At 46.2% G+C, this 14,658-nt stretch overlaps 1 protein-coding gene across 1 annotated transcript in view; it reads left to right on the forward strand.

Annotated features, from left to right (window-relative positions):
• LOC142365523 (protein Hook homolog 3-like) overlaps window positions 1-14,658 on the forward strand; it is a 96,328-nt gene that overhangs the window by 72,881 nt on the left and 8,789 nt on the right. The window contains exons 7-9 of the mRNA XM_075446336.1: window positions 174-311; window positions 641-845; window positions 4,244-4,380. Of these exons, the coding sequence (XP_075302451.1) occupies window positions 174-311; window positions 641-845; window positions 4,244-4,380 (480 nt within the window). The remainder of the gene's footprint in view (window positions 1-173; window positions 312-640; window positions 846-4,243; window positions 4,381-14,658) is intronic.

A 14,658-nucleotide genomic window follows, 5' to 3' on the forward strand; every position in this document is an offset into this window, starting at 1 on the left:
AATATCTTCAATATGCTTCAGGAATTCCCTGGACCTGTTTGTGTCTGCTGCATGATAGACCCAGTTAACATCTGGGAAGTTGAAGTCGCTCATAAGAACAAGGGCAACTTTTTGTCCTAATCCTTACCCAGAGGCTCTCAACCATGTTGTCCTGGTTTACTTCAATTGTACAGGTTGGAAGCTGCCAAAGATGACTATCACATACATTGTGAAGAACTAGAAAAGGAAATTGCAGAACTGAGACAACAGACTGAAGAGCTTAGTACATTAGCAGAAGAGGCTCAGTCTCTGAAGGATGAAATAGATGTACTCTAGGTAAACTATGTTCCATTAGCTTTGGGCTTTTTTTCTTTTTTAGAATATATAAATAGTTTAAATCCACAGTAAAATTCATATAATTAAATTTAGTCTTCATTAGCTTTTGGTGCAATAGTTTTGAGGATGAATATGTATTAAAACACTTATAACAGCACTTTGTGTCAACTAATGGGGGGAGCAGAAAACTTGAAAACCAAGACATTTAGTAGTGTGTGAGGATGTTTGTATTATTGTGCTTCCTTGATGTCTGGGAATGTTTTCTACAATGATTTTTAGTCTTCCAAGTATAGATTGGATACAAATGTTCAACCTCTTGTCTTCCCAGACATTCTTCTGATAAAGTGGCCAAGTTAGAAAGCCAGGTAGAGTCATACAAAAAGAAACTGGAAGACCTGGGTGATTTGCGGCATCAAGTGAAACTATTAGAAGAGAAGAATACGGTGTACATGCAGAACACTGTGAGTCTGGAGGAAGAACTAAGGAAAGCCAATGTAGCACGTAGCCAGCTGGAGACATACAAGAGACAGGTGAGAACATCATCAGTGCAATAATTCTCTGCATTTCTCAACATTTCTTCTTTGCAATATGGCTTATACCTCAAAGTACAAAAAACAAAAAAACAAAAAAACAAAAAACCAAAAACAGCTCCTTGTGTTTGCTTTTTTTGTAAATACTTCTTTCTTCCTCCCTCCCTACATTGCTTATCGGTGATTATGTCAAGTTTGTGTTACTTTTGTCAATGAACAGTCTTACCTCTCAACAAGTAACAGGTTTATCAAATTGTTCCTAATTCAAGTTTAGTAGTGGGGCTAGAATTAGAGCTTCTTTCTCAGAAAAAGCATCCACTCTTCACTTGAAAATTTCCAGCAGTGGGGAATCCACCACAGCCTTGGTAAGTTATTCTAGTGGTTAAGTAAGATTTTTTTCTTTACGTTTCTAACCTGAATTTGTCCATCTGTGGTTAGAAAGTATACATTCTCCTGCCTCTGTATCATCCTTATTGCATATATGCATCAAGAAAAGTACCTTGTGTATCACCAGAGCCCTCAGGACTGGAGAACATCTGTTTATTTTCCTGTTCCATTAAGAGGGATGTGACTATTTCGATAAAGGCAGAGGACGCACACATATCTCCTTTTTGCATCTACAGTACATTGACCTGCCATCATTCTGAGAACCTTTTTGCAGGGCCAGCTTGATCTTGATTTATGTGAACAGTGCCTTGTCTTTATTCTGACTTCCCTTAACCTTGAATGGTCACACTACAGGTGTCACAGAATCACAGAATCACAGAATAGTAGGGGTTGGAAGGGACCTCTGTGGGTCATCTAGTCCAACCCTCCTGCCGAAGCAGGGTCACCTACAGCAAGCTGCACAGGACCTTGTCCAGGCGGGTCTTGAATATCTCCGGAGAAGGAGACTCCACAACCTCCCTGGGCAGCCTGTTCCAGTGCTCCGTCACCCTCAGAGGGAAGAAGTTCTTCCTCATGTTCAGACGGAACTTCCTGTGCCTCAGTTTGTGCCCATTGCCCCTTGTCCTGTCACTGGGCACCACTGAAAAGAGTTTGGCCCCATCCTCCTGACACCCACCCTGCAGATATTTGTAAGCATTTATTAGGTCCCCTCGCAGCCGCCTTCTTCTTCCCTCCCTAAATGTCAATCCACAGCAAAATTTTAAAAGATACAAAAAAAGGCACCAAGAGCATTGCAAGCCCTGAAGTGATGTGCATCCCTCAAACTTGAAAGCTCTTTCCTTGCATTTGGCCATCTTGATAAGTAGGGCTTTCACCTCCCTGGGCTGATTGTTATTATAGCCCAATTGATTCTACCAGAAAAAAAAACAGAACTTGGATAAGGAAAATGCTGAAGTGACATACAATCAAAGGGAAAGGGAAATATAGAAGGAGACACTCTTTCACACATCGTTAATATGGGGACCATGGGGACAATCTTTTTAGCAAGGCCTGTTGTGACAGGACAAGGGGTAATGGTTTTAAACTAAGGGAGGGTAGATTTAGACTGGATATAAGGAAGAAATTTTTTACAATGAGGGTGGTGAAACACTGGAACAGGTTGCCCAGAGAGGTAGTGGAGGCCCCATCCCTAGAAACATTCAAGGCCAGGTGGACGGGGCTCTGAGCAGCCTGGTCTAGTTGAAGATGTCCCTGCTCACTGCAGGGGGGTTAGGCTAGATGACCTCTAAAGGTCCCTTCCAATCCAAAGCATTCTATGATTCTATGAATATCTCATTTGCTCGTAAAAGAAAGAATTCCTCCGAATAACAGAGCATGCATTGCAGTATGTTATCCCTCATGTTTGCATCTGATCATGTTTATTTCAATGATGATGCAAATTTTGACAGGGGAAACTTTGTTCTTTATGTCTAAGCTGTGCATCTGAAAAGAATATCTCTTCTTGTCCCTCATTCCCTATGTTTTATGGATGAGACTTTACAACTGAGGAGCTGATGTGTTGTATAGAACTTTACTGCTGGCTGAGATGGAAATAAAGCCCAGTCCTCCAATCTGGAAGACCTGAGTTTCTTTCACTTTAACCACACTATCTCAGAACAAACACACCGTTTGTTTGCCTTCAATGTCTATAAAGTTGGGCTTCTCATGAATAGACCTTTGAGACCAAAACACGAATGAAGAAAGTATAAATATGAAATGTCACAAACAAATTAGTTTCCAGGAGTCCTAACTCTGTGTCCTGCTATAAGAATTAATTTATAAGAACTAATTATATATCTTCAGCTGAGTCTTCATTCAGCTTATATGTGTTTGCCAGTCATTCTTTACTCTGTTTACTGCTTTCACACTCTGTGTTATGTCAGGAGTGGCTGAGGGAACTGGGGTTGTTTATTCTGGAGAAGAGGAGGCTGAGGGGAGACCTTATCACTCTCTATAACTACCTTGAAGGAGGTTGTAGTGAGGCAGGTGTTGGTCTCTTCTCCCAGGTAACTAGTGATAGGATGAGAGGCAATGGTCTCAAGTTGCATCAGGGGAGGTTTAGATTGGATAGTAGGAAAAATTTCTTTACTAAAAGAGCGGTCAGGCATTGGAATAGGCTGCCCAGGGAGGTGGCTGAGTCACCATCCCTGAAGGTTTTCAAAAAACATGTAGATGTGGCACTTCAGGATATGGTTTAGTAGGCATGGTGGTGTTGGGTGGATGGTTGGACTTGATGATCTTAGATGGTCTTTTCCAACCTTAATGATTCTGTGACTCTATGATTCTGTGATTAACATTGTGGGATTGAGTCTACACTAGTAAAGGCTGAGAACTTTGCTGAGTTGTCTTGTGCCCACTGATCTTTTCTGCTAAGCTTTTATACTTCTCCATTTTCAGTTTTAAAATCTCTTTGCTAACTTACAGCTTGAAAAATATCTGAGATTTTTGTTAGGAACATATTGCCCCTTGAAATAAAGAAAACTGATGAGTCTGCAGCTGAATTTTCATGTTTGTGTATTAATAAACAATAACACATGTCTAAGCACAAGAAAGTTTACCTAATTGCATGAACTGGTGCCTGAGTTCTAAGTGAGGTTTGTAGAAAAAGAGATGACAAAAGGTTTCTTGAGAGTTTTTTCTTTTCTTTGGCTTCTCTGAAAGTATTCTACTGTTCCTAAACTCTTTGGTTCATAGGATTATACAGCTTTTCCTGTAAATCTTACTTGTATGTAAATTTTTAAAGATACTTTAAATCTTTTTGTTGTTTCTTTTATTTGTGCTAAGGTCTAGTGCTTGAATTCTTTTGGTTATACTGAAACATATAACAATGGATGGAAAAGAATTTTAGACTGTCCTGTAGGTAAATATTTCACTTATTTGCCTCATGGTGCATGGTCATTAACTACTTTCTTTCATATGTTTTCTTTTAATGTTAGTAATTGCAGACAAATTACTGCTTCTTGCTCTCACAGGCAGTGGAATTACAAAACAGATTATCTGAAGAATCCAAGAAAGCTGATAAACTAGATTATGAATGCAAACGGTTGAAAGAAAAAGTAGAAAGCCTCCAAAAAGAAAAAGATGGAAGTTTCATTACAGTATTTGTCGAGTAGTAGTGAAAACAACCATTTTTCCTTTATTAAAAAGAACTATGGCTGTCAAAAAAAGCTTTTATGGTGAGCTTTTTGAATTCATAAGTTTTAATTTGCACTTAAATTTTTCTAATGTTTGTGTACAAATACATTTTTAAACTTAATGTTTATATTGCATGGGATAAAGTGACAAAATACATGCAACAGATTTTCAAGAAGAAAAGCCCTCACATAGAGTGTCTGAAGTTGTTTCACGGTGAAAAGGATAATAAATGTCAAAGGTAATTGTAATGTATTCTGAAAAATAGTTAAAGTAGGGTTTCTGCAGTATCTCCCTAGAAATAAACTCAGAAGTGGTTTTTTTTCCAAAGTAATGTTCCTTGAGGTAGTATCTGCATGTTTCTCTTTGTGAAATCAAGGCCTCTGTAGCAAGAGGTTTAGGAATCTTGTAGAAGGATGTGTCCTCTGTTGTAATTTCCCATTTCTCTTGTTATTATTAGTCACTGATTTAGTTTCTGGTGTAATCATGGATATGCAGTGTAGATACCAGTTTATTATCTTCCTCTCTAAGCCACAAACAGACTGAGGTTGAATGCTCTTGCCCTCTCTTGCCAAGAATGATCCTCCATGTTTCTCTGGCATACTGTAGTTTCTTTGACGGTTTCTGTTTGTGGGCATTTTTAGGGGAGTCTGTATATTGGCACTTTAAAGTATCACATGAAACATGGCCAACACTTTCAGTTAGCAATTACTCAGGCTTATTTGAAGTGTAAGTCTGTCTTTCCTTCAAGCAGAATCTTTGTAGACACTTTCCTGAAGATATCCTATTTCCTGTCTAATGTTTTAATAAATTTCCAGGTCTTGCACTTAGGTAGCACTTGAGCTGAAAATTTTCAGTTATATTCTGCTCATAGGTCTTAGATTTCTGTACATTGCCAAATTTATTAAATACCATGGATCCCTATCCTTGTCATCACTTTCTTCTGCTCCTCACTCTCAAATTGGAATGGTTCACATTAGTCTTGTTCATTTCTTGTTTTGCTTTTCTTTCCTGTTTTTTACTGGGTTGTGCTGTGTTTTCTGCTCTGCCCTCCACCCCCATCACAGATTTCAGGGGAGGTTTGTATTTTTGGCTTGCCTGTTGTTTGGTGGAAACCCTTTCATCTTGTATGAAGGAGATGCATTTGAAGTCATTGCAGATATGGTTTTCTGTTTTGCCACCTGGCAAGAAATGTTGTTTTTTAATGCATTCTTTTGAGTGAATAGGTGCCTGTAAAAAATATATCATAGCTAAAGTAGTCTCTCAGTGTTTTGGTTAGTGATTGTTAACCTATTATTCTTTCTCAATCCCATCATCCTTTCTGTTTCTTGATTGCACATCTTAACGTGGCATCAATGACATACATAGATACTGGGATTGAATGCACTCTCAGAAGGTTTGCAGATGACGCCAAGCTGAGTGATGCAGTTGATTAGATAGAGGAAAGGGATGCCATCCAGAGGGACCTTGACAGGTTTGAGGAGTGGGCCCATGTGGACCTCATGAAGTTCAACAAGGCCAAGTCCTGCACATGGGTCGGGGCAACACCCAGTATCAATACAGACTGGGGGATGAATGGATTGAGAGCAGCCCTGCCAAGAAGGACTTGGGAGTACTGGGGGATGAAAAGCTTGACATGAACCACCAATGTGCACTTGCATCCCAGAAAGTCAACTGTATCCTGGGCTGCATCAAAAGAAGCGTGGCCAGCAGGTCGAGGGAGGTGATTCTGCCCCTCTACTCGGCTCTGGTGAGACACCACCTGGAGTATTGCATCCAACTCTGGGGTCCCCAGTACAAGACAGACATGTATCTGTTGGAGCAGGTCCAGAGGAGGGCCACAGAAATGATCAGAGGGATGGAACGCATTTGCTATGAAGAAAGGCTGAGAGAGTAGGGGTTGTTCCAGCCTGGAGAAGAGAAGGCTTTGGGGAGACCTTATTGTGGCCTTTCAGTACTTAAAGAGAGCTTGTAAGAAAGATGGAGAGAGACTTCTTACCAAAGCTGTAGTGACAGGACAAGGGGCAACGATTTTAAACTAAAAAAGAGTATATTTAGATTAGATACAAGGAAGACTTTTTTTATGATGAGAGTGGTGAGACACTGGATCAGGTTGCCCAGAGAGGTGGTAGATGCCCCATCCCTGGAAATATTCAAGGTTAGGTTTGAGGGGGCTTTGAGCAACCTGGTCTAGTGAAAGGTGTCCCTGTCCATGGCAGGGTTGGAACTAGATGATCTTGAAGGTCCCTTCCAACCCAAACCATTCTATGCTTCTATGACTAAAATTGCCCATCACAGATAACAGCTTATGTTGTGATATCTTGTCAATTATACTTCAGAGATAGCTGTTGAACTCATTTTTGTCCTTGTGTCTGTTCTGTCAGAGAGTATGACAGTATGTGATTGATATCTTTAATAACAATCTGTCTTGGAATCTTCTGTATACATTGTGTTGGCTGATAGATACCCAAGCAATTTAGTCAGTTAATTTCTTCAGTATCTGCCACAAGCACTTCTACCACTGATTGCAGCTCTAGTGCTTTGCTTTTTCTTTTCCTCAAAGTACTTCTTTTCTGTACCTGTAACTGTTGGCGTGGGTTACGGATCCGTTGTAACGATGTGACCCCAATATGAGTATGATCGTTCAACCTTCATTAGTCAGCAAAACAAGGTTTATATAGCAAAACTATTACAGCATCTGAATGATTAAAACCCCAACCCATATATAGGCAAAACTACTGCAGCTCGTTGTGATTGGTGCAGAGCTGCATCTCGAAGTGAAAACAGTACTGTGGCAGGAAACAACAACGTGGCAGGAAGGAAGTGACAGTGTGGCAGGAAACGGTGACGTTCCCCCTGCTCCAGTGTCCTGAGCTCGTCGCTCTGCCTTCCCAGCAGGGTTCCGTATCAGCCGCTCCCAAGGCTCACTTCCGGATCAGAACCTGGGTTGCTCAACGCACCAAGCTATGTCCCCTCTCATCTAGCCAGGACTCCACAATTCCCCCTTTTTGTTTTTGAGCAAGCCAGGTATGCTTCGCCATCTTGGAGAGAGCCTTTTTAAGACAGCTAAAGCAAATACATATTATAATTCCAACAGCAAGTAACACGATACATATGCGCAAAATTTCTATAATTAAACCGTTAAGCCAAGCGGGCAGATTACCAAAGAGCGAGGTGAGCAATCCATCAAAAAATCCCTGGTTTTGTTGTATTTGATTGGCGTGCTGTTCCAGCCATTGTAATTGCTTGTGGATGGACTTACCATGATCGGACAAGTTCATACAGCACATGCCTTCAAAATCTTCACAGCCATGTCCCTGGGCCAGCAGTAAAATATCAATTGCGGCTCTATTTTGCAATACCGCATGTCGTAGACTACTCTGATCTTCTAGCAGGGATTGCAAGACTTTTGTGGTAATGCTGGCTTGCTTCTCTGCCCAGCGTTCCGTGTTCGCCACTCTACTTCTGTAGCAGTGTTCCATGTTTACTACTTTCAAGGTCTATCTCCATTACCAAGCCTGGGTTGCTCAACAGCACCAAACTATGTCCCCTCTCGTCCAGCCAGGACTCCACAATTCCCCCTTTTTGTTTTTTTGAGCAAGCCAGGTATAGTTGATGAGGTTGCTGATGATGATGAGAGCTGACATAATTTTGGTCTTCAGCTTGCTACCACTTTTTCAGAGGCCCACACAAACTACAATACTAACAGATATAAGAACACAAATGCTAATTGAAGACATAGAGATGTGAAGTGCATACCATAACCTGCTGGATATAAAGAAAGATTAAATTAACTTGAGAATGATACATACTGATGGTAAATCTGTTACCTAGCATATGGGTGTAGATTGATTTACTTGTATTCAATTTTCTTGCTGGATTTACTTGTATCCAATTTTCTTCCTGTGTGGATGGTGGGACTAAAGTACCGCTTGACCACAACATATCATTATTGTCAGTGGGAGGGGATGCATCTCACCATGTCAGGCATCGAAATAGCAGTGTATCAATAATATGAGCTCAGTAAATTTGCACTTGGGTTATAGGTATACTTATCACATATACAAACATCCATAACATTCAGTATTGGCTATCGATATTAATTACCTAGGTTAAGATCAATGTACCTAGAACTATGACTCATTAACTATATAGGCTAAAATTAATGTACATAAAAGCATAAAGCTGCAAACATCAGCACATCTATTCCCTGCTGCATCAAATGCTTCCGAAGTCTTGATAAATCAGAGTCCAAATACAACAATCTAAAGTCAAAAACCAGAAATAGTCAATACCTGCAGAACTTACCAAACCAAAAGACACAAAACAGTTACTTAGTCCAGACAAATCCGTTAGATCCCAGAAACCAAATAAATCCATCAGATCACAGAAATACAAACACTGTAACATAAAACCACACGTTCATGGTCGCGACCACACACACACACACAGGCACACCAAGTTTTCAGCTACTGAATGCCTTCTTTGCTTCAGTCTTCAGTGCTAAGACTGGCCCTCAGGAATCCCAGGCCCCGGAGGTAAGAGAAGAAGCCTACAAAGAGGATGACTTTCCCTTGGTCGAGGAGGACTGTGTGAGGGATCGCTTAAGCGATCTGGACGTCCACAAATCCATGGGCCCCGATGGAACGCACCCACGAGTGCTGAGGGAGCTGGCGGATGTCATTGCTGAGCCACTCTCCATCATCTTTGAGAGGTCCTGGAGGACAGGAGAGGTGCCCGAGGACTGGAGAAAGGCCAATGTCACTCCAATCTTCAAAAAGGGCAAGAAGGAGGACCCAGGGAACTACAGGCCGGTCAGCCTCACCTCCATCCCGGGAAAGGGGATGGAGCAGCTTATCCTGGAGGCCATCATGAAGCAAGTGGAAGAAAAGAAGGCTATCAGGAGTAGTCAGCATGGATTCACCAAGGGGAAATCATGCCTGACCAATCTAATAGCTTTCTACGATGACATGACTGGCTGGGTAGATGAAGGGAGAGCCATGGATGTTGTCTACCTTGACATTTCGGCGAAGCTACTGAAGGTGAAGGGTTCTGGAGCAGAGGCTCGCGCCGAGGGACCCTTTCTCCGGTGGCAAAACCGCAGCGGCGAGGCGGCAAAAAGCGCCGAGAGGAGACCCCAGCCCCCCCCCCCCCAGCGGGAAAGCGGGAGGTGCCGAGGAGCGGCAGCTCTGACTCAGCAGGGGCGGAGCCGAGTGTGACAGCGGCCAAACCCCCTCACGGATAAGAGCAGCTCCCAGGGAGCGCGGGCGAGCAGAGCCGGCAAACAGAGGCGGCGCGGCAGCCGGGGAGCGGCGCGGCAGTTGGCGCGGGGAAGGCGAGCGGGCAGGGTGCAGCCCCCCCCTCCTGGCAACTCAAGTAGTGCGCATCGCCCTTCCAGGAGATATTCTAGCCCTGGTTACCACCCGTGGTAAAGCTCTTGCTAGAAGGAGCGTGGGGACCCAGACGGAGGCCCCGCGCAAGAACGCAGCTGTCCAGCTCTCTGAGCCTGGCGCTCGTACCGGCGGACAGCAGAGACAACGGCTGTGTTCGGTGCGAGCAGGTGAATGACCTGCTCAGCCTGGTGGCAGAGCTGAAGGAGGACGTGGAGAGGCTGAGGAGCATCCGGGAGTGTGAGAGGGAGATCGACTGGTGGGGCCGCACCCTGCCCTCCCTGAGGCCGAGGCAGCAGGAGGCGGCTCCACAGAAAGCAGAGAACCCCCTACCCTATTGCCACCGAGCAGAAAGAGGGGGCCTAAGAGATGGGGGGAATGGAAACAGGTCCCTGCTCGGGGGGGCAAGCGAATCCCCTCCCGGCCTCCCTCACCTGCCCAGTTGCCCTTAAGCAACAGACATGGGGCTCTGGAACGTGAGGGACCGGCCGCAGAGGATGTGGGTGAAGGTGAAGCTCCATCCAGGGGGTTGCCCAGGACAAGTCAGTCAGCCCCACGTATCACGACTGCCTCGGCTAAGAAAAAAAGGAGGGTCATTGTCATAGGCGATTCCGTTCTGAGGGGAACAGAGGGCCCGATCTGCCGACCGGACCCATCCCACAGGGAAGTCTGCTGCCTCCCTGGGGCTCGGGTTAGGGATGTTGCTAAGAAGCTCCCTGGTCTGGTGCGGCCTTCTGATTATTACCCCCTCTTGGTAATGCAGGTTGGCGGGGACGAGATCGCAGAGAGAAGTCCCAAGGCCATCAAAAGGGACTTCAGGGCACTGGGGCGACTGGTTGAGGGGTCGGGGCGCAGGTGGTGTTTTCCTCCATCCCATCAGTGGCAGGGAACAGCACTGAAAGGGGCAGGAAAACTCACCTGGTTAACAGGTGGCTCAGGGACTAGTGCCATCAGTCAAATTTTGGCTTCTTTGATCATGGGGAGGTGTACACAGCACCGGGCCTGCTGGCAACAAGTGGAACTCAGCTATCACAAAGGGGAAAAAGAATTCTTGGCCATGAGCTGGCGGGGCTCATTGAGAGGGCTTTAAACTAGGTTCGAAGGGGGAAGGGGATATTGCCCAGCTCACTAGGGATGAGCCCAGGCTTGGTGTGCCAGGGTCAGGGGTGAGACTGACAGCCCAGCTCAAGTGTGTCTATACCAATGCATGTAGCATGGGCAATAAACAGGAGGAGCTGGAAGCCATTATACAGCAGGACGGCTACGACTTGGTCACCATCACAGAAACGTGGTGGGACAACTCGCATGACTGGCATGCTGTCATAGATGGCTACAGACTCTTTAGGAAAGACAGGCCAACAAGGAGAGGTGGGGGAGTTGCTCTGTATGTGAAGGAGCAACTGGAATGCATTGAGCTTGGCCCGGGGGCAAATGAGGAACGAGTTGAGAGCTTATGGGTTAGAATTAAGGGACAGGCTCACACGGGTGACATCACGGTGGGTGTATACTACAGGCCACCTGACCAGGAGGAGGAAGTTGATGAGGCCTTCTACAGGCAGCTGCAAGCAGCCTCACAGTCACAGGCCCTGGTTCTCATGGGGGACTTCAACCACCCTGACATCAGCTGGGAAGACCATACAGCTAGGCAGGCGCAATCCAGGAGGTTCCTACAGAACACCTATAATAACTTTCTGATGCAAGTGGTGGAGGAACCAACAAGGAAAGGCGCGCTGCTGGACCTCGTGTTAACAAACAAGGAGGGACTGGTGGAGGATGTGAAGGTTGGAGGTAGCCTCGGCTCCAGTGACCATGAAATGTTTGAGTTCAGGATCCTGCATGGAGGAAGCAGGGCGATAAGCAGGATCAAAACCCTGGACCTCAGGAGGGCTGACTTTGCCCTCTTCAGGGAGCTACTGGGAGGAATCCCGTGGGCCAGGGCTCTCGAAGGCAGGGGGGTCCATGAGTGCTGGTCGCTCTTTAAACAACAGTTCTTCCATGCACAGGAGCAATGCATCCCCCTGAGAAAGAAATTTAGCAAAGGAGGCAGGAGACCTGCATGGTTAAACAAGGAGCTTCTAGCGGAGATCAGGCAGAAGAGAAAGGTCCATGGAATGTGGAAAGAGGGACAGGCCACTCGGGAAGAGTACAGAAACGTGGTGAGAGCATGCAGGGATGCGACGAGGAAGGCGAAGGCTCACCTGGAATTGAAGCTGGCAAGGGATGTCAAAAACAACAAGAAGGGCTTCTTCAACTACATCAGCAGCAAAAGGAAGGCTAGGGACAACGTGGGGCTGCTGCTGAATGAGGCGGGTGTCCTGGTGACGGAGGATGCGGAGAAGGCAGAGCTACTGAATGCCTTCTTTGCTTCAGTCTTCAGTGCTAAGACTGGCCCTCAGGAATCCCAGGCCCCGGAGGTAAGAGAAGAAGCCTACAGAGAGGACGACTTTCCCTTGGTCGAGGAGGACTGTGTGAGGGATCGCTTAAGCGATCTGGACGTCCACAAATCCATGGGCCCCGATGGAATGCACCCACGAGTGCTGAGGGAGCTGGTGGATGTCATTGCTGAGCCACTCTCCATCATCTTTGAGAGGTCCTGGAGGACAGGAGAGGTGCCCGAGGACTGGAGAAAGGCCAATGTCACTCCAATCTTCAAAAAGGGCAAGAAGGAGGACCCAGGGAACTACAGGCCGGTCAGCCTCACCTCCATCCGGGGAAAGGGGATGGAGCAGCTTATCCTGGAGGCCATCATGAAGCAAGTGGAAGAAAAGAAGGTTATCAGGAGTAGTCAGCATGGATTCACCAAGGGGAAATCATGCCTGACCAATCTGATAGCTTTCTACGATGACATGACTGGCTGGGTAGACGAAGGGAGAGCCGTGGATGTTGTCTACCTTGACTTCAGCAAGGCTTTCGACACAGTCTCCCATGATATCCTCCCAGGGAAGCTGAGGAAGTGTGGGCTGGATGAGTGGTCGGTGAGGAGGATAGAGAACTGGCTGAATGGCAGAACTCAGAGGGATGTCATCAGCAGCACTGAGTCTAGTTGGAGGCCGGTAACTAGTGGTGTCCCCCAGGGGTCAGTACTGGGCCCAGCCTTGTTCAACTTCTTCATCAACGACCTGGATGAAGAGTCAGAATGTACCCTCAGCAAGTTTGCTGATGACACCAAACTGGGAGGAGTGGTAGATACACCAGAAGGCTGTGCTGCCATTCAGCGTGACCTGGATAGGCTGGAGAGTTGGGCAGAGAGGAACCTGATGAGGTTCAACAAGGGCAAGTGCAGGGTCCTGCACCTGGGGAGGAACAACCCCATGAATCAGTACAGGCTTGGGGCAGACCTGCTGGAGAACAGCTCTATGGAGAGGGACCTGGGTGTCCTGGTGGACGACAGGTTAACCATGAGCCAGCAGTGTGCCCTGGCTGCCAAGAAGGCCAATGGGATCCTTTGGTGAATTAGGAGAAGTGTGGCCAGCAGGTCGAGGGAGGTTCTCCTTCCCCTCTACGCTGCCCTAGTGAGGCCTCATCTGGAGTACTGTGTCCACTTCTGGGCTCCCCAGTTCAAGAAAGATGAAGAGCTACTGGAGAGAGTCCAGCGGAGGGCTACAAGGATGGTGAGGGGACTGGAACATCTCCCCTACGAGGAGAGGCTGAGGGAGCTGGGCTTGTTCAGCCTGAAGAAGAGAAGGCTGAGAGGGGACCTAATAAATGCTTATAAATATCTGCAGGGTGGGTGTCAGGAGGATGGGGCCAAGCTCTTTTCAGTGGTGCCCAGTGACAGGACAAGGGGCAATGGGCACAAACTGAGGCACAGGAAGTTCCGTCTGAACATGAGGAAGAACTTCTTCCCTCTGAGGGTGACGGAGCACTGGAACAGGCTGCCCAGGGAGGTTGTGGAGTCTCCTTCTCTGGAGATATTCAAGACCCGCCTGGACAAGGTCCTGTGCAGCCTGCTGTAGGTGACCCTGCTTCGGCAGGAGGGTTGGACTAGATGACCCACAGAGGTCCCTTCCAACCCCTACTATTCTGTGATTCTGTGATTCTGTGAGTTCTGCCATTCAGCCAGTTCTCAATCCACTTCACCGACCACTCATCCAGCCCACGCTTCTTGAGCTTCCCTGGGAGGATATCATGGGAGACTGTGTTGAAAGCCTTGCTGAAGTCTAGGTAGATAACATTCACAGCTCTCCCTTCATCTACCCAGCCTGTCATGCCATCGTAGAAAGCTATCAGATTGGTCAGGCATGATTTCCCCTTGGTGAATCCATGCTGACTATTCCTGATAACCTTCTTTTCCTCCACTTGCTTGATGATGGCCTCCAGGATAAGCTGCTCCAACACATGGGAGCAACACAGCAAAAGAAGTTTTTGAGAAAGGTGAGAAAATAATTCAATTCCTTCTGAAAGCTGGTTTTGCCATAAAATGCAGTAAGGTCAAGGGACCTGCACAGCACATCCTGGTTTTAGGACTAAAATGGCAGGATGGGCGCCGTCAAATCCCAATGGATGTGATGAACAAAATAGCAGCTATGTCTCCACCAACTAGCGAAAAGGAAACACAAGTCTTCTTAGGTGTTGTGGGTTTTTTGAGAACACATATTCCAAATCACAGTCTGATTGTAAGCCCTCTCTGTCAAGTGACCCGGAAGTAGAGTGATTTCAAATGGGGTCATGAGCAATGACAAGCCTTTGAAGAAATTAAACAAGAAACGGTTCATGCAGTAGCCCTTGGGCCAGTGCAGGCAGGACAAGATGTTAAAAATGTGGTCTACAGGGAAGCTGGGGAGAATGGCCCAACCTGGAATCTCTGGCAGAAAGCACCAGGGGAGACTCAATGATGACCCCTAGGGTTTTGGAGTCAGGGATAT

This window comes from Opisthocomus hoazin, chromosome W (assembly GCF_030867145.1).
Source record: "Opisthocomus hoazin isolate bOpiHoa1 chromosome W, bOpiHoa1.hap1, whole genome shotgun sequence".
NCBI classification, from domain to species: Eukaryota; Metazoa; Chordata; class Aves; order Opisthocomiformes; family Opisthocomidae; genus Opisthocomus; species Opisthocomus hoazin.